This window comes from Monodon monoceros, unplaced genomic scaffold (genome assembly GCF_005190385.1).
Source record: "Monodon monoceros isolate NGI ecotype Baffin Bay Population unplaced genomic scaffold, NGI_Narwhal_1 Super_Scaffold_2, whole genome shotgun sequence".
NCBI classification, from domain to species: domain Eukaryota; kingdom Metazoa; phylum Chordata; class Mammalia; order Artiodactyla; family Monodontidae; genus Monodon; species Monodon monoceros.
The window spans coordinates 76,884,448-76,910,032 of record NW_021703776.1 but is presented as its reverse complement, the minus strand read 5'-3'; the positions used below and the strand labels follow the sequence as shown (position 1 = coordinate 76,910,032).

At 38.9% G+C, this 25,585-nt stretch overlaps 1 protein-coding gene across 3 annotated transcripts in view; it reads left to right on the top strand.

Moving 5' to 3' along the window:
* The window catches only part of AASS (aminoadipate-semialdehyde synthase), a 70,722-nt gene that overhangs the window by 17,903 nt on the left and 27,234 nt on the right, over nucleotides 1-25,585 (top strand). For all 3 annotated transcript variants that reach the window (XM_029233397.1, XM_029233396.1, XM_029233398.1), the window contains exons 7-15: nucleotides 827-905; nucleotides 1,037-1,164; nucleotides 2,574-2,722; nucleotides 4,962-5,084; nucleotides 5,470-5,581; nucleotides 21,145-21,204; nucleotides 21,394-21,461; nucleotides 23,902-24,023; nucleotides 24,211-24,337. In XM_029233397.1, the coding sequence (XP_029089230.1) occupies nucleotides 827-905; nucleotides 1,037-1,164; nucleotides 2,574-2,722; nucleotides 4,962-5,084; nucleotides 5,470-5,581; nucleotides 21,145-21,204; nucleotides 21,394-21,461; nucleotides 23,902-24,023; nucleotides 24,211-24,337 (968 nt within the window). The remainder of the gene's footprint in view (nucleotides 1-826; nucleotides 906-1,036; nucleotides 1,165-2,573; nucleotides 2,723-4,961; nucleotides 5,085-5,469; nucleotides 5,582-21,144; nucleotides 21,205-21,393; nucleotides 21,462-23,901; nucleotides 24,024-24,210; nucleotides 24,338-25,585) is intronic.

The window sequence follows — 25,585 nt, the reverse complement described above, 5'->3', positions numbered from 1 at the left end:
CCTTCTTTTCCATGACTGGGCATTCTGTTCTTGGTACTTTTCTTACCTATGTACTTTTCCCACAGTAAAGTGCAGTACTGATCCAAACTTAGTGTCTTTGCTTTGAGTTGATTCCAAGCTGTCAGAGGCTTTGAATGGTTTTTCTTTTCTTTTTTTCTTTTTAGAGGGATAACTCCTTGTTGTGTAAAGGTCTATTCTTAGGTGCTCTGTTTTACCTCTATCACTGAGATATCCCAAAATTTGGAAGTGACCCCAGGATGTAAATTTTACAAGATTTGGAGTTTTGCCAAAAGATGTTAAGAGGCTTAACTCAAGACTACTATTGTTACTTTCTTCCTTTTGGGGTAGTTTCGAGAATGTATTTTTGATCCCATAGAGAAACTTGTAATTGCAAAATAGATCTTTCTTCAGCGAAAATATTTTACAAACAGGACATCACTATTTATATTATACTGTGAGATAGCCATCTGTTTTAAGTAGGAAATATAGTTTCCCCACTTGAAATAATTTCTGCAATGGAGCAAAAATTAAATAGAAATATTTTTATCGTACTGTCAGTTCTTAAACCCCCTTGCTTCTATGCTGAATAACTTTAAGTAAAACAATTAAAGCCCCTTCCAATGAGTGGTGTTTAAATGGGAATAAAAGTTGGTTCACAGGCTGCATGCAAGAGGCTCATCTGTGCTTCCGTGTTGTGGTCCCAGTTGCAGGGCAGGGCAAGTTGAGCTATAAAATTGTGGGGAAAATGAGTTGGAACCTTTGCAGGAAATCGTATTGGCTTTTTTCTGATTGATTTTTAGATTTTTCACTCATGCATTATTTACAGGGAGCCCAAGAAATCTTCAATGAATTACCTTGTGAATATGTGGAGCCACATGAATTAAAAGAAGTTTCCCAAAATGGAGGTAGGGAGGGCGGGGAGGGCGAGTGTTTGTATCTTTTACTGTTTTTTAACAGTTTCAGTGTTATAATATTTTATCACCATAAACCTTTATCATTTGTGACCCACTTTACTAATTCCTTTCTCCTCTGCAAGACCTGAGAAAAGTGTACGGGACAGTGTTAAGTCGCCATCATCATCTCGTCAGGAAAACAGATGGTATATATGATCCTGTAGAGTATGACAAATATCCTGAGCGCTACATAAGCCGTTTTAATACTGATGTGAGTATCATGCCTAGCTTTTGAGTTGGTTGCTCGTGATACACTATAGTTAGGCTGCTTTGAAGGAGAGAGATTGTGATTGTGTACTTTGGTTTTCAGTTCTCCATATTGACTTGTGGTGAGTCCTTTGGGTATTATGAGTTGTCCTTAGGTGTTGTTGGCTTTTCTTGGTGTTTGGAGTGGCCTTTGCTTTGTGGCTTTGGTAGTTTCTATGGGTATGCACATTGCTTCACTGACTCTGTTTCTCCTTCAGGTCTGCATGTGCCCAGTTGCTCTAAACCATTTCCTGTGGGTTACTCTTTTCTGTATTTACCCTGAATTAGTTAGTACTGTTGAGAAACCATAGTGTCTATGAGAGTTGTTCTCAACATAGTTCTATCCCTTCTATGGCCACAAATTGCAGTCAACCTCAGCCAGCCATCTTGAAATACATGCCATTGATTACAGGGGACCAGAGTGAAACAGTATGGCTATGGAAGACCCATCTCCACTGTACAAAAGTTACTTCCAGTTCAGATCCTTCTGATGGGGGCACACTGGTCTCGTCTTATAAGAAGGATAATATATTTGTGTGTTTTGTAGTCATTGGTCATGCAACAGTCCTTCTCAAAATAAACCAACAAAAAAAATGCATGCATCTAATTGTGAAAAGGAATATTTTAAATAATTTTAAATGTATTTGAACAATATAACATTTTTAGATTCTGGTATGAAATTTAGTGTTATAGCATGTAGAGCATATTATAGAAGAACTCTTACCTGTGGCTTGAAAATGCTTGAGATGCTTGAGAAACAGGAATTATAAAACTAGTTTCAAATTGAAAAATTTTGAATCTAGTAAGTTTCCATCCCTTCTCTTCCCCAGTCACAGAAATACTGGTGATTGGATGCATCCCCAAACTTATAATGACCTAGTTACCATGTATGCATGCATGTAGCACATTTGCCCATGGAGCTTACAGATGTTATCTGATTTAATCTTCACAGCATTCCTTTGAGGAATAGGGTACGCATTATCCCCATCTGGCAGGTAAGGAAAACAGAGCCCAGAGAAGTTAAGGTAGCATGCTTTAGATCACATGCTACTAGAGGCTGAGCTGGAAATAGAGCACTTGGTCACTTGAACTTCTGTTATTTCCTTTTTCTTGGCTATGCAAGGCATTATAGAACACAAATATTAATGTATTTATATTCATATGTTTTTCTATAATGAGATAATTTTCCACTGAAATCTGGGTGGATATTTACCGTCTTTGCTTCGAAAGGTGGCCACTGACTTGGCAAATAACAAAGTCAATTAGAAATAACGTTAAATTATTTCTCATGAACTTTACTGATAGCTCTCTTTCAGCACACTGCTTTGAAAAAGGCTATTTCCTATCTCGCTGACCTTGGAATCTGCTTTACAGATTGCACCCTATACAACTTGTTTAATTAATGGAATCTACTGGGAACAAAACACTCCTCGCCTACTAACCCGCCAAGATGCTCAGAGTCTCCTGGCTCCAGGCAAGTCCTCAGTTGCTGGTGTTGAAGGCTGCCCTGCGTTGCCACACAAGTAAGGACTTCAGCAATGATGGCAGTTTTCAGCAGCAAGGCCCACTGTGAGGGTATCACACATAGGGGACCCACATAGTACAGGACTTGACTATTAATAACCAGTTGTCTGCCTTGTCTTATTTAATCTCTTGGAAATATTTGACAGTTAACCTTCCCTCTTTTTTGTTTTTTTTAATCAAAGTATAGTTGATTTACAATGTTGTTAGTTTCAGGTGTACAGCAAAGTGATTCAGTTATATATATATGTATAAGGTGACATCCCGAAAGTTAGAAAAAGTGTTCTGGGCTTAACTGTGTTAAGTGATCAGCTGGACTCGGTGATAACATGTTAGGGATAACTGAGATTGCAAAGTTTCTTTTTTTTTTTTTTTTTGTTTGCTCTAGGGAGCAAGTTTATTTTTTTTTATTGAAGTCTAGTTGATTTACAATGCCCTGTTAGTTTCAAGTATACAGCACAGTGATTTAGTTACACATATATATATATGTATATATATACATACGTATATATATACATATTTTCCTTTTTCAGATTATTTTCCATTATAGGTTATTATAAGATATTGAATATAGTTCCCTGTGCTATACAGTAAGTTCTCATTTTTTATCCATTGTATATATCGTAGTGTATATCTGTTCATCCCAAGCTCCTCATTTATCCCTCCCTCCCTCCCTTTGCGCTTTGGTAGCCATATGTTTGTTTTCTATGTTTGTGAGTCTGTTTCCTTCCCTCTTTCTTGAGATTCTCTTCTTTTATGTGACTCCACACGTAGCTCAAAAGTAAGCTCCTCAGAGAGGTCGTCTCTTGCTTCCCCATTCGTATCACTCTTCAGTCTGTTACTGTATTTTTCCCTGAAATTCATGTGTTTATGATTTTAATTTTCCTGTGTTTATGATATTTCCTGCCTTACTAGAACTTACTAGAACTTAATCTCCTTAAGGATAGGGGGCCTATTTGTTTTGGCCACAGGTACCAAGTACGTTGTTTGACATATAATGTTCATTCAAATAATTACTAAACGTTGAATGAATTCATTAATAAATAAATATTTGTGGAGCACCTGGTCTGCCTGGCACTCTGCTAAGCTGAGAGATAAAGAAAAAATGTGGTTGCTGCCCTCAGGCATGTAGTTGGCATCAATTAAATTCCAAAGGAATGCTAGGAGCAATCAATATCGCAAGAGTTTAGAAGAAAGTGGGAGCATAGGCTCGGCAAAGTCTCTAGGGAGGAGTGAGAACAAGGATTTCAAGTGATAGGATTGGTGCTTGATAACTATGGAGCCACAGTGTAGCCCTAGTATAGGGTTTATATGGGCAATTAGAGATCGGGCAGGAAAATTGTGGTCAACCTCAAAAGGATTTCGAATCCTGGGCTGAGACTTTTGTTCATAATTCCAGAGATTTCTATGTAATAACACATACAATTATGTATTACTAAGCGGGGTGGAGGTAGTGTAGTCGAACTTCCTAAGTTATTTAAAGTTGGCTAACTAGCTTAACTTTAGGCTGTTGTCAATGATTTCTCTAGGGAAGGGTTTTTTTTTTCATTTTTATCGGAGTATAGTTGATTTACAATGTTGTGTTGTTTCTGCTGTACAGCAAAGTGAACCAGTTATACATATATATATACATATATATATATATATCCACTCTTTTTTATTTTTAATATTTATTTATTTAGGCTGCACTGGGTCTTAGTTGCGGCATGTGGACTTCTTAGTTGTGGCATGCATGCGGATCTAGTTCCCTGACCAGGGATTGATCCTGGGCCCCCTGCACTGGGAGTGTGGAGTCTTACCCACTGAGCCACCAGGGACTTCCCTATCCACTCTTTTTTAGATTCTTTTCCCATAGAGGCCATTACAGAGTATTGAGTAGAGTCCCCTCTGCTATACAATAGACCTTATTAGTTATCTATTTTATATATAGTAGTATGTATAAGGAGGGTTTTTTTTCTTTTACTTTTATCTCTTTTCCTTTCTTATCTTCCTCTATCCATCTCCTCTTCCTCTTTTTCTTTTTGCTTGGGGAGACTAAAACTCCTATTAGGAAGATTCTCTGTATCCCAAAAGAGCAGTTTCCTGAACATGTGAGCTGTAGGAAAAAGAGCTAAGGAACCTAGGAAATATTTAGCATCTACATTGAAAATTGTTCAAGCACCTTTCATTTTTACTCATTTTTAATTCTGTCGGGGACTTCAGAGATCCATGATCACATCTAAGTATTGATGTTATTTACAGACTTGTGGCAATATGTGACATTTCAGCTGACACTGGAGGATCTATTGAGTTTATGACTGAGTGTACGACAATAGAGCATCCCTTCTGCATGTATGATGCAGATCAGCATATTATTCATGACAGGTGAGTTTGCTAAAGCTGTTAGATGGGGAGAGATACATAATAATGCATCATTTACTTCCTTTGATATACTACTCTAAAATACTCAATATTTCACAGCTTTATGAAGGCTATGCAAATTTCCAGAGATATGCTCAAGCATATTAAAAAATTTGGTAGAAAAACCACATTCAGATTTGAGCACTTAAATACACACACACACATACTACATTTCAATGGGTTGTGAAGAAGGGAAAAGTTTTATTTGAAAAGTCTTGTTTATTTTCCTATATACTGTGGTAGAAGATTACAAATGATTATGAAGTGTAAATAACGGAGTAGACATCTGGGAAAGTTAGAGCTTACACATAAATTTTGTCATCTGAATAAAGCGTGTTGCTTCCCCTAGCGTCGAAGGCTCTGGGATTCTGATGTGCTCCATTGACAATTTGCCGGCACAGCTTCCAATCGAATCTACCGAATACTTTGGAGATATGCTTTACCCTTATGTTGAAGAAATGGTAAGCGGACTGGTAGCAGCACCTCTGTGGCTTTAAATAGGACTTTGGAGTGATCTTATGAATGTTCTGGTCTTCTGTATCTAAGAAATCTGTTGTAAAATGAAATGCCAGCGCTTCCCCAAAGTACTTACTGACACTCTTATTTTACATATTCTGCATAATTGTTTCATGGGAAATATGTAACTGCCTTCATGCTTAATTACAATTGCATTTGCCTCTCATTATGCATACTTTATTAAGAATGTTCCTGACATGTGAGATAAGATTTACTTTATTTTCACTTTTTTTCTGCTTTCTAGGTCAATTCATATTTTGGGGCATTCTTACTATGCTGTGATTAATAGATTGGAAAAATCAGAAATACAGAAATTTTGTTGGATTTTACTCACTCATGCTTGGTTAATTGACAGCCTACGTTCTGGTCATGTATTATTATTATTATTATTATTATTTAACATCTTTATTGGAGTATAATTGCTTTACAATGGTTTGTTAGTTTCTGCTGTATAACAAAGTGAATCAGCTATACATATACATACCTCCCCATATCTCCTCCCTCTTGCGTCTCCCTCCCACCCTCCCTATCCCACCCCTCTAGGTGATCAAAAAGCACCGAGCTGATTTCCCTGTGCTATGCGGCTGCTTCCGACTAGCTATCTGTTTTACATTTGGTAGTGTATATATGTCCATCGCCACTCTCTCACTTCGTCCCGGCTTACCTTTCCCGCTCCGTGTGTGCTCAAGTCCATTCTCTACTTCTGTGTCTTTATTCCTGTCCTGCACCTAGGTTCTTCAGAAACTTTTTTTTTTTTTTAAGATTCCACTTATATGTGTTAGCATACAATATTTGTTTTTCTCTTTCTGACTTACTTCACTCTGTATGACACACCCTAGGTCCATCCACCTCAATACAAATAACTCAATTTCGTTTCTTTTTGTGGCTAATATTCCATTATATATATGTGCCACATCTTCTTTATCCATTCATCTGTTGATGGACAGTTAGGTTGCTTCCATGTCCTGGCTATTGTAAATAGAGCTGCAATGAACATTGTGGTACATAACTCTTTTTGAATTATGGTTTTCTCAGGGTATATGCCCAGTAGTGGGATTGCTGGGTTGTGTGGCAGTTCTATTTTTAGTTTTCTAAGGAACCTCCATACTGTTCTCCATAGTGGCTGTATCAATTTACACTCCACCAACAGTGCAAGAGGGTTCCCTTTTCTCCACACCCTCTCCAGCATTTATTGTTTGTAGATTTTTTGATGATTGACATTCTGACCGGTGTGAGGTGATACCTCATTGTGGTTTTGATTTGCATTTCTCTAGTGACTAGTGATGTTGAGCATGCTTTCATGTGTTTCTTGGCAATCTGTATATCTTCTTTGAAGAAATGTCTATTTAAGTCTTCTGCCCAGTTTTGGATTGGGTTGTTTGTTTTTTTGATATCGAGCTGCATGAGCTGCTTGTAAATTTTGGAGATTAATCCTTTGTCAGTTGCTTTATTTGCAAATATTTTCTCTCATTCTGAGGGTTGTCTTTCATCTTGTTTATGGTTTCCTTTGCTGTGCAAAAGCTTTTAAGTTTTATGAGGTCTCATTTGTTTATTTTCGTTTTTATTTCTATTTCTCTAGGAGGCGGGTCAAAAAGGATCTTGCGGTGATTTTTGTCATTGAGTGTTCTACCTATGTTTTCCTCTAAGAGTTTTATAGTGTCTGGCCTTACATTTAGGTCTTTAATCCATTTTGAATTTATTTTTGTGTGTGGCATTAGGGAGTGTACAAATTTCATTCTTTTACAAGTAGCTGTCCAGTTTTCCCAGCACCATTTATTGAAGAGACTGTCTTTTCTCCCTTCTATATTCTTGCCTACTTTATCAAAGATAAGGTGACCATATGTGCATGGGTTTATCTCTGGGCTTTCTACCCTGTTCCATTGATCTATATTTCTGTTTTTGTGCCAATACCATACTGTCTTGATTACTGTAGCTTTGTAGTACAGTGTGAAGTCTGGGAGCCTGATTCCTCCAGCTCCATTTTTCTTTCTCAAGATTGCTTTGGCTATTCGGGGTCTTTTGTGTTTCCATATAAATTGTGATATTTTTTGTTCTAGTTCTGTGAAAAATGCCATTGGGAGTTTGATAGGGATTGCATTGAATCTGTAGATTGCTTTGGGTAGTATAGTCATTTTCACAATATTGATTCTTCCAATCTAAGAGCATGGTATATCTCTCTATCTGTTTGTATCATCTTTAATTTCCTTCATCAGTGTCTTATAGTTTTCTGCATACAGGTCTTTTGTCTCCTTACATAGGTTTATTCCTAGGTATTTTATTCTTTTTGTTGCCACGGTAAATGGGAGTGTTTCCTTATTTTCTCTTTCTGATTTCTCATCATTAGTGTATAGGAATGCAAGAGATTTCTGTGCATTAATTTTGTATCCTGCTACTTTACCAAATACATTGATTACCTCTAGTAGTTTTCTAGTAGAGTCTTTAGGATTCTGTATGTATAGTATCATGTCATCTGCAAACAGTGACAGCTTTACTTCTTCTTTTCTGATTTGGATTCCTTTTATTTCTTTTTCTTCTCTGATTGCTTGGCTAAAACTTATAAAACTATGTTGAATAATAGTGGTGAGAGTGGACAACCTTGTCTTGCTCCTGGTCTTAGTGGAAATGGTTTTAGTTTTTCACCATTGACAACCATGTTGGCTGTGGGTTTTTCATATATGGCCTTTATTATGTTGAGGTAAGTTCCCTCTATGCCTACTTTCTGGAGAGCTTTTATCATAAATGGATGCTAAATTTTGTCAAAATCTTTTTCTGCATTGAAATGATCATATGGTTTTTATCCTTCAATTTGTTAATATGGTGTATCACGTTGATTGATTTGCATATATTGAAGAATCCTTCCATTCCTGGGATAAATCCCACTTTATAAAAGGATCATGGTGTATGATCCTTTTAATGTGCTGTTAGATTCTGTTTGCTAGTATTTTATAGAGGATTTTTGCATGTATATTCATCAGTGATATTGGCCTGTAGTTTTCTTTCTTTGTGACAACTTTGGTTTTGGTATCAGGGTGATGGTGGCCTCATAGAATGAGTTTGGGAGTGTCCCTCCCTCTGCTATATTTTGGCAGAGTTTCAGAAGGATAGGTGTTAGCTCTTCTCTAAATGTTTGATAGAATTCACCTGTGAAGCCATCTGGTCTTGGGCTTTTGCTTGTTGGAAGATTTTTAATCACAGTCTCAATTTCAGTACTTGTGATTGGTCTGTTTATATTTTCTATTTCTTCCTGGTTCAGTCTCGGGAGGTTGTGCTTTTCTAAGAATTTGCCCATTTCTTCCAGATTGTCCATTTTATTGGCATATAGTTGCTTGTAGTAATCTCTCATGATCCTTTGTATTTCTGCAGTGTCAATTGTTACTTCTCCTTTTTAATTTCTAATTCTGTTGATTTGAGTCTTCTCCCTTGTTTTGTTGATGAGTCTGGCTAATGGTTTATCAATTTTGTTTATCTTCTCAAAGAACCATCTTTTAGTATTATTGATCTTTTCTATCGTATCCTTCATTTCTTTTTCATTTATTTCTGATATGATCTTTATGATATTCCTTCTGCTAACTTTGGGATTTTTTTGTTCTTCTTTCTGTAATTGCTTTAGGTGTAAGGTTAGGTTGTTTATTTGAGATGTTTCTTGTTTCTTGAGGTAGGATTGTATTGCTATAAACTTCCCTCTTAGAACTGCTTTTGCTGCATCCCATTGGTTTTGGGTCGTGTTTTCATTGTCATTTGTTTCTAGGTATTTTTTCATTTCCTCTTTGATTTCTTCAGTGATCTCTTGGTTATTAAGTAGTGTGTTGCTTAAGCTCCATGTGTTTGTATTTTTTACAGGTTTTTTTCCTGTAATTGATATCTAGTCTCATAGCATTGTGGTCAGAAAGCATACTTGATACGATTTCAGTTTTCTTAAATTTACCAGGGCTTGATTTGTGACCCAAGATATGATCTATCCTGGAGAATGTTCCATGAACACTTGAGAAGAACGTGTATTCTGTTGTTTTTGGATGGAATGTCCTATAAATATCAATTAAGTTCATGTTGTTTAATGTATCATTTAAAGCTTGTGTTTTCTTATTTATTTTAATTTTGGATGATCTGTCCATTGGTGAAAGTGGGGTGTTAAAGTCCCCTACTATGATTGTGTCACCGTCAATTTCCCCTTTTACGGCTGTTATCATTTGCCTTATGTACTGAGGTGCTCCTATGTTGGGTGCACAAATATTTACAATTGTTATATCTTCTTCTTTGATTGATCCCTTGATCATTATGTAGTGTCCTTCTTTGTCTCTTCTAATAGTCTTTATTTTAAAGTCTGTTTTGTCTGATATGAGAATTGCTACTCCAGCTTTCTTTTGATTTCCATTTGCATGGAATATCTTTTTCCATCCCCTCACTTTCAGTCTGAAGTGGGTCTCTTGTAGACAGCATATATATGGGTCTTGTTTTTATATCCATTCAACAAGCCTGTGTCTTTTGGTTGAAGCATTTAATCCATTTACATTTAAAGTGATTATCGATATGTATGTTCCTATTACCATTTTCTTAATTGTTTTGGGTTTGTTTTCATAGGTCTTTTCCTTCCCTTTTGTTTCCTTCCTAGAGAAATTCCTTTAGCATTTGCTGTAAAGCTGGTTTGGTGGTGCTGAATTCTCTTAGCTTTTACTTGTCTGTAATGCTTTAAATTTCTCCATCAAATTTGAATGAGACCCTTGCTGAGTAGAGTAATCTGGTTGTAGGTTTTTCTCTTTTGTCACTTTAAATATGTCCTGCCACACCCTTCTGGCTTGCAGATTTTCTGCTGAGAAATCAGCTGTTAACCTTATGGGGATTCCCTTGTATGTTATCTGTTGCTTTTCCCTTGCTGCTTTTAATATTTTTTCTTTGTATTTAATTTTTGATAGTTTGATTAATATGTGTTTTTGTGTGTTTTTCCTTGGATTTATCCTGTATGGGACTCTCTACACTTCCTGGACTTGATTGACTATTTCTTTTCCCATATTAGGGAAGTTTTCACCTATAATCTCTTCAAATATTTTCTCAGACCCTTTTTTTTCTCTTTTTCTTCTGGGACCCCTATAATTCAAATGTTGGTGCTTTTGATGTTGTCCCAGAGGTCTCTGAGACTGCCCTCAATTCTTTTCATTCTTTTTTCTGCTCTGCGGAAAATCCTTTCCTGCTCTGCGCTTATCCTTTCTTCTGCCCCAGTTATTCTTCTATTGATTCCTTCTAGAGAATTTTTAATTTCATTTATTGTGTTGTTCATCATTGTTTGTTTGCTCTTTAGTCCTTCTAGGTCCTTGTTAAACATTTCTTGTATTTTCTTCACTTGTTTCCCAAGATTTCGGATCATCTTTTCTATCATTACTCTGAATTCTCTTTCAGGTAGACTGCCTATTTCCTCTTTATTTGTTTGGTTTGGTAGGTTTTTACCTTGTTCCCTCATATTTTGTGTATTTCTCTGTCTTCTCATTTTTCTTAACTTACTGTGTTTGGGGTCTCCTTTTTGCAGGCTGCAGGTTCGTAGTTCCCGTTGTTTTTGGTGTCTGCCCCCAAGTGGTAATGTTGGTTCAGTGGTTTGTGTGAGCTTCCTTGTGGAGGGGACTTTTGCTTGTGTTCTGGTGGGTGAGGCTGGATCTTGTCTTTCTCGTGGGCAGGACTGCATCTGGTGTGTGTTTTGGGGTGTCTGTGAACTTATTATGATTTTAGGCAGCCTCTCTGCTAATGGATGGGGTTGTGTTCCTGTCTTGCTAGTTGTTTGGCATGGGGTGTCCAGCACTGTAGCTTGCTGGTCGTTGAGTGGAGCTGGGTCTTCACATTGAGTTGGAGATCTCTGGGAGAGCTTTCATCGTTTAGTATTACGTGGGGCTCTGAGGTCTCTGGTGGACCAATGTCCTGAACTCGGCTATCCCACCTAAGAGACTCAGGCCTGACACCCTGCCGGAGCATCAAGACCATGTCAGCCACATGGCTCAGAAGAAAAGGGAGGGAAAAAAAAAAAAAAGAAAGAGAAAAAGAAAATAAAATAAAGTTATTAAAAATACATATTATTAAAAATTTTAAAAATAATTTAAGAAAAAGAAAGAAGGCTTCCCTGGTGGTGCAGTAGTTAAGAATCTGCCTGCCAATGCCAGGGACATGGGTTCATGCCCTGGTCCAGGAAGATCCCACATGCCGCAGAGCAACTAAGCCTGTGTGCCACAACTACTGAGCCTGTGCTCTAGAGCCTGCGCGCCACAACTACTGAAGCCCGTGCGGCTAGAGCCCGTGCTCGGCAACCAGAGAAGCCACCGCAATGAGAAGCCTGTGCACCACAACGAAGAGTAGCCCCCGCTCGCTGCAACTAGAGAAAGCCCACATGCAGTAACAAAGACCCAATGCACCCAAGAATAAAAATAAAATAAAATAAATAAATTTTTTTAAAAAAAGAAAGAAAGCAGAGAGCATCCAAATCAATAAACAAATCCACCAATGATAACAAATGGTAAATACTATACAAAACAAAAAAAACACAAAAAATGGACATATAGAACCCTAGGTTAAATGGTAAATGCAAAGCTATACAGACAGAATCACACAAAGAATCATACACATACACACAAAAAGAGAAAAAGAAAAAAATATATAAATATATATATATATATATATAAAGGAAGAGAGTAACCAAATCAATAAACAAATCTAACAGTGATATTAAGCTCTAAATACTAAACTAAGATAAACATAAAACCAGAAAGAAATTAGACACAGAAACCAAACCCCAAGTCTAGAGTTGCTCCCGAAGTCCACCACCTCAATTTTGAGGTGATTCGTTGTCTATTCAGTTATTCCACAGATGCAGGGTACATCAGGTTGACTGTGGAGATTCAATCCGCGGCTCCTGAGGCTGCACAGAGAAATTTTTCCCTTTCTCCTCTTAGTTTGCACGTCTCCTGGGGTTCAGCTTTGGGTTTGGCTCTGCCTCTGTATGTAGGTCGCCCTCAGGAGTCTGTTCCCACCCAGACAGGATGGGTTAAAGGAGAAGCTGATTAGGGGGCTCTGGCTTACTCAGCTGGGGGAAGGGAAGGGTACAGAATGAGGGGTGAGCCTGTGGTGGCAGAGGCCGGCGTGACATTGCAACAGCCTGAGGCACACCGTGTGTTCTCCCAGGAAGTTGTCCCTGGATCATGGGACGCTGGCAGTGGCAGGCTGAGCTGCACAGGCTCCCGGGAGGGGAGGTGTGGACAGTGACCTGTGCTGGCACACAGGCTTCTTGGTGGCGGCAGCAGCAGCCTTAGCGTTTCATGCCCATCTCTGGTGTCTGCGCTGATAGCCGCGGCTTGCGCCCATCTCTGGAGCTCATTTAGGCTGTGCTCTGAATCCCTTCTCCTTGCACATCCCGAAACAATGGTCTTTTGTCTCTTAGGCAGTTCCAGACTTTTTCCCGGACTCCCTCCCGATTAGCTGTGGCTCACTAGCCCCCTTCAGGCTGTGTTCAGGCAGCCAACCCCAGTCCTCTCCCTGGGATCTGACCCCCGAAGCCTGAGCCTCAGTTCCCAGCCCCCCGCTCGCCCTGGCGGGTGAGCAGACAAGCCTCTCGGGCTGGTGAGTGCTGGTCAGCACTGATCCTCTGTGCGGGATTCTCTCCACTTTGCGCTCGGCATCCCTGTTGCTGCGCTCTCCTCCGTGGCTCCGAAGCTTCCCCCCTCTGCCACCTGCAGTCTCTGCCTGCAAAGGGGCTTCCTAGTGTGTGGAAACTTTTCCTCCTTCACAGCTTCCTCCCCGAGGTGCAGGTCCCATCCCTATTCTTTTGTCTCTGTTTATTCTTTATTCTTTTGCCCTACCCAGGTACGTGGGGAGTTTCTTGCCTTTTGGGAGGTCTGAGGTCTTCTGCCAGCGTTCAGTAGGTGTTCTGTAGGAGTTGTTCCACATGTAGATGTATTTTTGATGTATTTGTGGGGAGGAAGGTGATCTCCACGTCTTTCTCCTCTGCTGTCTTGAAGGTCCACTGGTCATGTATTATTTACTGTGATCAGCGATTGACTGCTGAAATACGGTGTTATCTAAATTCCATTTTCTTTGTCAGGAAAAGCTTTCTTATTTCAGTATTTATCCTAAGCATTCATACCCATCCTGCTTTATTTCTATTGCTAATGGCTGTCTGCCTCAGGCAATGGTTCCAAAGGTATGAAGAGTGGCTCTTGTCCTTTTCATCCATGGTTTCACTCAGGAGCTCTCATACTAAAATGGGACAATAGGTAGTGTGGTATTAATAAGTGCAACTTCCAGCCCATTTTCTTCTTTTCTTTCACAAATTATTCTATTTTGACCCTTTGTTTTTCCTCCTGGAATATGTCAGCAGGGAGATATAACAGGCTTTAGAAAATGCTGGTGGCAGGCATTATCATGGTTGGAAACAATATTATATAGCACTTACTATGTTCCAGACAGTGTTCAAATTACTTTATATATTTTAATTTTTAAATACTCGTGATCACCCTTTCAGGTAGGTACCATTATCAACCCATTGTACTGATTAGAAAACTGAGACACAAAGAAGTTAAGGCTGAGAAAGCTTGCTGATGCAGTACTGGATCTGCCGTGTGTCTGGAATTGGTGCTGAGGGATTAAAGTAGCCTGAGAAAGAGAGTATAAATGCCAGGTTTTATTGGAGACATCACTTGCTTTATGGTGTTGAGCTGGGCACTCACTTCCTTTCTGAGCCTCAGATGTTTCACCTGTAAAGTAAGGTGGTTTTAATATATAATTTTAATGGTCCCTCTAGTTCTAACATTCTGTAATTGTAAATGTTTAAGTGGTGAAAAGCATGTGTATATTTAAAAAGTGATAATAAATTTACCTAGATGTTTACTATTTTCAGTGATGTTCATTCATTTCCCTCTGGTATCTTTTCCCTGAAGAATCAATAACTTCCTTTAGCTCTTTACTTGAATTTTTATTTCAGATATTCTCTTTTCCATTTAGTACATTTTTTTCTCTTTCTCGCCTGAGAATTTCTATCTTTTTATTTATTATGAGTGTAGTTTCCTTTATCACATGGAGCACAGCTGTAAAAGCCACTTTACAGTCTACCTCATATTTCCAAAATTCTGGGTAAACTTGGGCTTGAAATATATTGATTGTCTTTTCCCTTGAGAATGGATCATGTCATAGTTTTCTCATTTTCTTAAGCTGAATAATTTTGGAGAACATCCTGGATGAGGTGAAGAGTCATGCTGTGGAGATTCTGGATTGCTACATTTCTCTGAAAAGTGTTTATTTTGTTTGGTTTATTAACTTGGCTAGACTTAAACTGAAAACTCTGTCTCACCTGAGACAGGTAGCTCAAGTTCAGCTCTTTCATCTTTATCTGGATTGCTTGTAATCTGACCTGCGCATGCTCAGTCCTTCCAGACTTGGACCAGAGTTTACATGGAAGTTGGGCTTCACTTTATCTGAATCTGTCCTTTTTGGCATTTTCCAGTCACACTCCAGAGGCTGTGGTGCTGTGGGTTTTAGCCCTGTTTCCTCAGATCAGAAAGTCAGTGAGCTTGTTGCAGGTTTTTAGCTCTTCACACCACGTGGCCCCTCCTCAGGGCAATGCCAAGAGAACAGCAAGCTCAACTATGGCACTGCTGATTTCTTCCGAGTTTTGACACTCTCCCCAAACCGCCTGCTATTCTTCATTCTCTGAAGCCCTCACGTAGTTAGTTTTGTTTGTATTCTGTCCAGAGTTTATGGTTGTTATGTGTAGGAGGGATGGTCTGTTAGAGCTTAGTCCCTACCTAAAAGAGAACTCCCCAGTCATAATACATTAATTAAATCAGCTTGACTCCAGCAGAGCTTTGGAGTAGCTAGAAGAGCTGTTGGTGAGCCTTTGGCTTTAATTCATCTTTTGAATCTTCCAAGTATGCATTTCAGTGCAACTCTTACCTTATTAGGCCAAAATATGGAAAGTGTTGCATGCTGATTTGCCTTTGTGAATGGATTTGACTGTTATTTCTTGAAATGTCTTTTTGTTTGGCTGCTCTAAAATCATTTACCATTCTAAGAAGCTGTTACTAGCCATTTGCAAGTCACAAATTATTATGTTTCAAAATTTCAATTACAAGTTTCTTTCTTTCTTTTTTTAAATTAATTAATTAATCTATTTATTTATTTATGGCTGAGTTGGGTCTTTTGTTGCTGTGCGTGGGCTTTCTCTAGTTGCGGTGAGCGGGGGCTACTCTTCGTTGCCGTGCGCGGGCTTCTCATTGCAGTGGCTTCTCTTGTTGTGGAACACGGGGTCAAGATGTGTGGGCTTCAGTAGTTGTGGCACGTGGGCTCAGTAGTTGTGGCTTACGGGCTCTAGAGCACAGGTTCAGTAGTTGTGGCCCATGGGCTTCGTTACTCTACAGCATGTGGGATCTTCCCGGACCAGGGCTTGAACCCATGTGCCCTGCATTGGCAGGCGGATTCTTAACCACTGTGCCACCAGGGAAGCCCTACAAGTTTATTTCTTTTGAACCTTAGATCACAGTTTTTCATTCCAATTTGTCCTTAATCAAAATTGCCATTCATTCAGTACAGTTGATCTCATACAGATGTTAGGAGAAAAGCAAGCCAATTCAATGAAATCCTTAGTAAAGTGTGTTTGAGGGTTAGCCCATGTAACTGATGAGGGATAAGTAAAATTTAAATAAAATTTTTCTTAAAGAAGAAAATATAATAGTATAAAATATTAAAGTCTCACAGATAAGTGATATGTAAGTATACAGCATGATAAATTATCACAAAGACACCCATGTGAACACTATATAGGTAAAAAAGAGAACAATGTTAACATCCCAGAAATCCCCTTGTGCCTCTCCCAGCACCGTTCCCACTCTCCTTCTGAAAGGTACCTACCATCTTGACTAAAAACTATGGATTAGTTTTGCCTTTTTGGGGAAAATTTTATTTTTTGAACATATTAATCAGAGTTTAAACTCATTTCTGATAATTACAGTGAACTTTTGGGTCTGTTTATGTTCTTTGTTTTACTTCTTCTTGGTTTTCAGTCAATTCTTATCACTTACTATGCCTGTTTGGTTTTGATTGAATGTTGGATATTGTGTATATAAAATTTTAGAGATGATTTGAGGCTCTGGGTTTTGTGTATTTTTTTCAGAGAAGATTTCCTTTGTTTCTGGCAGGGGGATAGGCTAGGGAAAAAATCACCTCAATTGATGATTCAAAGGTGGGCTTTGGTCCTTTGGAAAACTGATGTTTTTCAATTTACCATTTATTTAGAATATAGTCTTTCAGGATCGCACATGAAAATCTGGCCTTTATTAGGATCCCCTTCAACAGAACTTAAACTCCAGTTTTTGTCACCCTATTGTTTACGGTCAGCCGAAAGCTCTTCTCAGTTTCTCTCTGCTCAGCATCCCAGCCATTGCTTCCACATTGGTGACTACATCTAAGAAAAGTGCTTAGATGTCTGTTGACAAAGCCAACTTCCCTAAGTTGTCACAGCTTCTTCCTTTTGTATGTCGCTAAGGTCTTCCAAACAGTGTGGTGGGATTGTCTTGGAGACATCTATCTCAGCCTATCTTTGAGCACTGGACATTCTTGAAAACAGATGAGTGTCTGTATGTAGTTTTAATAATATGTGTATCTGCTTAATAATATGTGTAATATGTGTAATAATATGTGTAAACACTAAAAAATTAAGTATATTTTCTGTATTCTTTTCTGATAATGGTATGTGGCTATACTTAAAGTACCTCGGAGATATTGTGGGTTTAATTTCAGACCACTGCAGTAAAGTGAATATCACAATAAAGTGAGTCACACAAATTTTTTGATTTCCCAGTGCATATAAAAGTTATGTTTAAACTATACTGTAGTCTATTAAGTGTGCAATAGCATTAAGTCTAAAGAAAATGTGCATACCTTAATTAAGAAATACAATATATATCAACTCTACTTCAATTAAAAAAATACTTTATTGCTAAAATATGTTAACCATCATCTGAGCCTTCAATGAGTCATTATCTTTTTGCAATAGTAACATTAAAGATCACTGATCACAGATCAGCTTAACAAAAATAATAATAATGAAAAATTTTGAAATATTGGGAGAGTTACCAAAATGTGACACAGAGACATGAAGTGAACAAATGCTTTTGGAATAATGGTACTAATAGACTTGCCCGACACAGGGTTGCCACAAACCTTCAATTTGTAAAAAAAAAAAAAAAAAATCAGTACCTGTAAACCACAGTAAACTGAACACAGTAGAACGAGGTATGCTGGTATATGCACTGTCCTATTTCCCACAGATTTTCCTTTTTGACTTGAGGTCCCTATGGACCCTGTAGCACTGCAGGGCACAAGATATCATTTTGAACCAATATGGAAGTTTTGTTTCAGTTGAGTTCAATAGATATTTCTTGTCTGTTGGAACAAGGCACACATATAAGTGAAGAGAATTAAAACACAGTTTCTGACCTATAGGAGCATGAGGTCCAGGAAGGGGATAAGATGAGTGTGCAACTCTGCCATACGATGGAATGTGACAGCCATCAGAAAGATGCTAATGATGTTGTGGAGGGAGAGGATCTGCCCTGTTGGGAAAGTCAGGGAAGGTGACATTTGAGCTGGCCCTTGGTAGATGTATAGGATCTGTTCATTTGCGTAGGTGTGGGAGGCATCCTGTGTGATGGAGACGGCAGCAAAGGTGGAAGTAATTTAATGTAAGCTTTCTGTGCGTTGTCTGGTCTGGTGGAGTTAAGGTAAATATGTCGGTTCCATGTTAAAAGGGTCTTAACACCAGGATAAATAGCTTGAAATTAATTTAGAAAAGACTGATGAGGGACTTCCCTGGTGGCACAGTGGTTAGGAATCCGCCTGCCAATGCAGGGGACACAAGTTCCAGCCCCCGTCCGGGAAGATCCCACATGCTGGGAAGCAACTAATCCTGTGGGCCACAACTACTGAGCCTGTGCTCTAGAGCCTGTGACCCACAACTACTGAGCCTGCGTGCTACAACTACTGAGCCCGCGTGCCACAACTACTGAAGCCTGCACACCTAGAGCCCGTGCTCCGCAACAAGAGAAGCCACCGCAATGAGAAACCCACGCACCGCAATGAAGAGTAGCCCCCGCTCGCAGCAACTAGAGAAAGCCCGAGGGCAGCAACGAAGACCCAACACAGCCAAAAATAAATAAGTAAATAAAATAAATTTATTTAAAAAAAAAAAAAAGAGTGATGAGCCTCAAAGGTGTTATATGTGAAAGTGACAAGACATACCATATGTTCCAGGAGCCTTGTGCTTGCAGTTTTGTACTGGTTGAATTCTAGCAAGGGAGACAGTTAAATGCAGTAATCAAACAGCCTTTTGTTGTCTTTTATGTTTGCCTTTCTTTAGGTGGACTCAAGACAATTATTAGGGACTTCCCCGTTGGTCCAGTGGTTAAGTTCCGTGCTTCCACTGCAGGGGACACGGGTTCTATCCCTGGTTGGGGAACTAAGATCCTGCATACCGTGTGGCATGGCCAAAAAAAAAAAAAAAACGAAATGAGGATTGGCATCTCTGAGGACTGCAGTTCAAGACAATTATTAGTTTCCTTGGGGAAAAAAAATCCATTGAACTTTAAGTAATTATTGCATGTATCCACTAAGGTATTTATTGAATATTTACCATTTTATAATGTAGTAGGCATACAGCAAGATGCCAAGTGCAGTTCCTACTTTCCAGGTCTGCTTGGGGGCAGATTTTGGTAAAGGCTTTTCAGAGGAGGCAATTCTTCAGCTGCATCTTGGAGACCAAAGAGGAGGAGTTCCAGGTAAAGGAATAGCATGTGAAGCATCTACATGGTGTGGCACAGAGGCAGGTGAGGGCGTGATGCAGATACGCAGCTCCACGCTGTTAGCAGGACTGAAGTGTTGGGTGTGAGGCCAATGGGAGGGTTGAGGCAGGAGAGGCAGAGTCAGACTGTAGAGGAGGCTGAGACTAACTTGAAGGCAACAGAAAGCTACTGAATTATTTTAAATAGGCACAGGAGAAATAATCAGATTTGTGTTGTAGATTGGAGATAAATGGAGGAAAGAGAGGTGGGAAGTAGTTCCCATGGTCCCAGTAAGGCCTAAATAAAGCTGTGGAATTAAGAGATAAAGAGCAGAGAGAGAGTGAAAAGATACACAAGAGTTCAGTGGTTTAACCATATACTGAGTGAAATGCGAACTCATTTCATTGTCTACTTACTGATGGCTCCTGGCTTGTAGACAGGGTTGGTAGGTGGAGAAGTCAGCTTGAGAAGGAAATACTCCAAAGGTGCCTGGGAGAAACAAGCAGTGGGGAGACCCCAGGTGTGTCCATTTCATCAGTTTCCCAAAGAATGCCCTGGCTTTGCCATTATCCCAGCAATAGAGATCCTAGGTGTCTTATGTTTTAGACACATGGAAGTAGTTTTATATTTATTTTAATACAGTAAACAGATACTGTCCTGCCAGCATCTGGTAGGTACATTTTACACTTTCGTAGTTGGATGAGTGCTCTGGACCTTAACCTATGGATAAAGAAGGAATGATCGTCTCATTGGCCATCAGAAGCAATCATACTGACTTATATGACCTTTACCCTTTGGCAGTCTATTCAAGGATTCTATACCTTGGAAGAAAAGAGGAGGACTGGGTTGCTGGGATGTTAATATGAGAGATGTGGCCTTTGTTGTTGGCCATCTGACTCATTCTTGCAAGATAATGGGAGGAGTGTGAATGACTTTTTGAGTTTACTAGGTCAAGTCATTTTCCTTGACACTTTGGAAATGCTGATGTGCCTATAAACAGAACTAATATTGACCCGAGGGAGACTCTCTATTGTAGGGTTGGTGGCTCTTTTGTCTGCAAGACCCATTCTCTACTTCTAATAGAACAGCCTGAACTCTTTTTTTTTTTTTTTTTTTTTTTTGCGGTACGCGGGCCTCTCACTGTTGTGGCCTCTCCCGTTGCGGAGCTCAGTCTCCGGACTCGCAGGCTCAGCGGCCATGGCTCACGGGCCCAGCCACTCGGCGGCATGTGGGATCTTCCCGGACCGGGGCACGAACCCGCGTTCCCTGCATCGGCAGGCGGACTCTCAACCACTGCGCCACCAGGGAAGCCCCAGCCTGAACCTTTTGGGAAGGGGTAGAGTTCCTCAGAGGGAGGACTATGGTTATAAAGCGTGTGATGGTATTTACCAGCATGCTCAACATGACACATTTAACTGATGGGGAAGCATAAGTTTTTTTGTGCTTCCAGTAAGCAAACATGATTAAATTTTGGTTTTAGAGTTGGAAATTGTACTGAAATAATTGTACTAAAATAATGTTTTAGGGGGGCAGAATTCATTGCTTATAGAAAACTTCTTTTACCAATTATCTATACAATTCAGTGATTTTCAAAAAACTGTTTTCTAAACTATTTTCTTTCCTTTGACTAATATTTTCATATGGATAAAATAGTAAGAAGCCTTCTTTGCAATGTCATTTCTCTCTTTCCAATCTCATTTCCTTTTCAGATATTATCAGACGCGACACAGCCTCTTGAGAGTCAGAATTTTTCTCCTGTGGTGCGAGATGTAAGTTATGAAAAGAATTTCTTTTCATGAATGTCTTTTTCCACCACTATCCTTGCTCCCCATTCTCCCCTTTCCTTTTTCTGTCCCTGTCTTTCTCTGTTACTCTCTCTTTTCTCTATTAGTCATGAGCCCATGTTTGTGGGACTAAATGTGGTGACTAAAGAAATGTCTTGTATCGTATATATTCAGGCAGTGATTACATCCAACGGCACATTGTCTAATAAGTATAAATATATCCAGAAACTCCGGGAGAGCAGGTAAGCATCATTCACATCCTCTTGTTTAATACATTTATTCTTATCATGGATCTCATGAGTACTTTTTTTAATGCTTCCATGTGAGTTCGTGATGCTAGGATTATGCAATATGTAATTTAAAAAAATGTCTGTAAATAATAGGAAATTCAAACGAAGTGACTGCCTGGAACCATTGTGAATTATTTTCCCTTAAACAGTAGTGTAGCATCATTCTGGCTTTCTGTTATCCATGTAGACTTGGCTGTAAGTAAGCAAAACTCCAAAAGCTCTGTCCTTGTTCCTTCTCCAGCATTTTGCATGTTGTAATGTCTTAGCTATTCTCTCAGAGGAAAATGAGCTTGCTAACCCTTTCTGTGGTGCTTTCAGGCTGATTTTTGGTTGAGGATTTGGACTCTCTTTTGTTTCGGATAATACTCGGAAAAGTGAGCTTTTGGTTAGAAATTAAGAAAAGTAGTGAAGAAAGAAAATCGTGAGAGGTCAGTTTCCCCTGGGGATTCTTACTAGGAGGAAAGTGTCAGGAAGTAATGTGGCAAATCTACCGGAGAGAACAGTTCTCTTAGGAAGATACTTAGCTAAGGCCCTGGTTTCTATAATTGGTTTTACTACTAAAAGTTTGGAAACATTGACATTTCTTTGGAATGTTCTGGTCTCCAACTGATTGCACTTGATCCGTGTTTATATCTGCTCCACTGGCCTATTCACATTAAAAAAAATAACCCATGCACTGAATTCTCAGGAGAAGCCAGAGTGGGAAAATTAAAAACAAACAAACAAACTGCCTGGTCTTCTTTCTCAGTTTTTCCACCTATAAGAAGTAAATAAGAGCTATGACCAGATCAAGTACTACTGTTACGCCTTTTCCAAATGTGTTTGTTAGCTTACAGTAATTTTTTGTGTGTCAGTGAAATATTCTGGCATGATACAAGAGTGTATAATTTGTTTTTTAAAAAAGCAACTAGTTCTATAACTCCATAGGAGAGTGTCTTGTAGGGGAAACCGCACATATTTGTTTTTCATAGTTCTGTGTATCTTTGAATTGTCATCATCAGATGATCTCTTTCTTACATTACTAATCCAATGACGTGTCTACCATGACCAGTCGCTCTTTACACACTATATTTCATGTAGCGGCAGGTCTGCTGGCCCCAACTGCTAGGACTTCCTGCCCTCCTTCCCAGGTAGAACCTTGTGCCAAGAGACTGAAAATGAAGATTGCATTTTGGAAGGGAATTGGAGTTATCTTGAATCCCTGCCTTGTTCTTTTGTTCTCTTCGTTCCTTAGCACAATGATTATTAACCTGGAGCGTTTTGGGGTTGCTGATGGGGTGGAGAGTATTAAAATCTAGGAGCGAGTTCTTAAATATGTATTTTGAACATTTTATTTTTTGGACATCAAAATAATGTGTTTCAATTACACAAACTACAGAAAGTGCTGTTAGAGAGGATCTGTAATAGTGTTTCTTTCTGGGAGGTGAAATGGGATGGGGGTGGAAGTTAAAGGAGTCGTCCCCTCATCAGTAATATGAGTTCTGGGGGTGAAGAGGGGGCAGGAACATTTTACATTTAAATTTATTTTTATTCACTTATAATTAATGAAATGAAGTGAAGTTAAATAAAGGTTAAGGTTTGAGAGACATCCTGTCCTAAAAGATTCCAGCAACAGAGCCTTCTGCTTAAGTCCCTGTCACCAAGCCATTCCATGGTTTTATAATGTTATCTGGGACTCTGATTCAGAAGACATTTAAGGAGTATCTTCCATCTTTAAGGCAAAACACAGTGAGCAATAGTGAGTTTATAAAGACAGCTAAGACTCAGTCACTGTCTTGGAGGTCAGAGTTTGCAGGAAAGACAAAGAATTAGCTGTCAGGAAGGCACAAATTCCAACAACAGAAAAATTCAAGAATTAAAGTTCTGCCTAGTGACTCATGTAGGTTTCTACATTTAACCCATGGCATTTGTGATTTTAAAATTATGGTTTTAACTGTTTTCAAGTGACCCTGAAGATAAATCACAAGACAGTGTGTAATATGATAATAATCTCCTGCTCAGATCGTTGTCTTCTCGGATTGTTGTGAGGAGTAAATAAGGTTCGATGTAAGGCCCCTAGCATGATTTTGAATCATGTCCCCCGGAAGGATAGAGTGTGACACCAAGTTACTCAGTTGTGAGTAGCCAGGCGCTGGTCCAGCATCTGCATCTCACTAGTGGTATAGGGAACTCATACACCTCAAAGATCTCAGGGTCTGTTGTTCATCATACAAGATCTAAAATAATGAAAAATGTTGGTATTGGGAACTCCTGTTGAGGTTCTTACTCTAAGAAGTGTGGGAAAAAAATAATTGCTTCACAGTCTAAGTTTTAGTCTGGTTTGGGGACAGCAACATTTTGTTATTTGAAATGTTTTTTTGTTCAAATTCCCTCCCCCCCCTTTTATTTATAGGGAACGTGTTCAGTCACTCTCAGTGAGCACCAAGAAAAAGGTCTTGGTTCTTGGATCTGGTTATGTATCTGAGCCGGTGTTGGAATACCTGTCGAGGGATGACAATATAGAAATAACAGTAGGTAAATAAGCCCCAATTTTTAAAGAAGAGGAAGTAAAATTGATATCAAAACATGGCTACTCTGTGAATTTTAGATGACTATCTTGTTTCTGAACTTTGAAAAATTATTTTTGGAGATGTTAAAATGTGTTTTACTCTCTGACTAGTGGAAGGAAATCTAAAGATTGGACGTTTTAATTCTTGAATAGGCTCTGACATGGAGAATCAAATCGAACAGTTAGGCAAGAAATATAATATTAATCCTGTTAGCCTGTATGTTGGTAAACAAGAAGTGAAGTTGAACTCCTTGGTGGCAACGCAGGATCTCGTCATCAGGTTAGTAAATAGTAAGAAATGATTGCCATATATTTTGTTGTTGTTGCTGTTACTTCTCTTTCCTTATTTTCTCTCCTCTCCACTCTTCTCTTCTCCCCTCCTCTCCCCTGTCCTCCCTTCCCCCTTCTCTCCTCTTCTCTTCTCTCAGTAAACTTTTAAACTCACATGTGCCTCCAGGAAAGTGCACAAATCATAAGTTTGTAGTTCAAAGAATTTTCACAAAGTGAACACATGGTGTAACCATCATCCACATCAGAAACAGAATTTAATCGTATCCAAGAAATGCTCCTTGTGCCCCTTTTTATTACCAGCCCCATCCTTCAAGGGTAAGCACTGTCCTGGCTTCTAACATAGAGATTCGTTTCTGCTAGTTTTCAGTTTGTACAGTCGGAATCTTTCAGTATGTCCTCATTTGTGGCTGCCTTCTTTCTTCAGCATTGTGATTGTGAGAGTCATTTGTGGTGTTGTCTGTAACTGTAGTTTATTCTCTTTACTGTGTAATATTCCATTACGTGAATATGCTATTATTATCCATTTCACTGCTGATGAATGTTTAGGTTGTTTCCAGAATTTGGCTATTATGAATAGTGCTGCCGTGAACAATGTAGCGTTTGTCTTTTGGTTACCATATACACACATTTCTGTTGGGTATTCACCTAGAAGTGGAAATCCTGGGTCATGAGGCACTAATGACGTATTTTGGTGGCTATTTTTTCCTTTGGACTTATAAAGCTTGAATGAAAGTGAGTAGATTCTCTAGCCCTATGACCATTTTTAGCCTTAGCAGAGGAACATATCTTGAAATATATCATTCATTACTATCTAATACAACTGCAGATCTAACTCTAGATACAGGGCTACAAAATGAAGGCTAGATACTTCACTTTGAAAATACCAAAGTGATAAGAATAAGCCATTTATTCTTAGAATATAATTTTTCCAAGGTAGAAGGAAGAAAGTTAACCTACTTTTTCATAATTAGATCACTTTCATAGTTAGATCAGATTCAAATGGTATCTTTGGAGGAAGTTCTGCAAGTTCTGTGCAAGTTCTGTGATTTCCTCCTTAAAAAAAGTGGGGGGGTGTTGGAAAACAGACATAAAGAAAGGTAATTCTAAGTGGGAACTTTTGCATTATCTCTTAATATAGGCTCACTTTGGACACTTAAAAACATTATTCAATTTATAAAAATTTAATGTGAATTAATTATTTTTCAGCAAAAGTTTATCAATAACCAATAGACCTTGT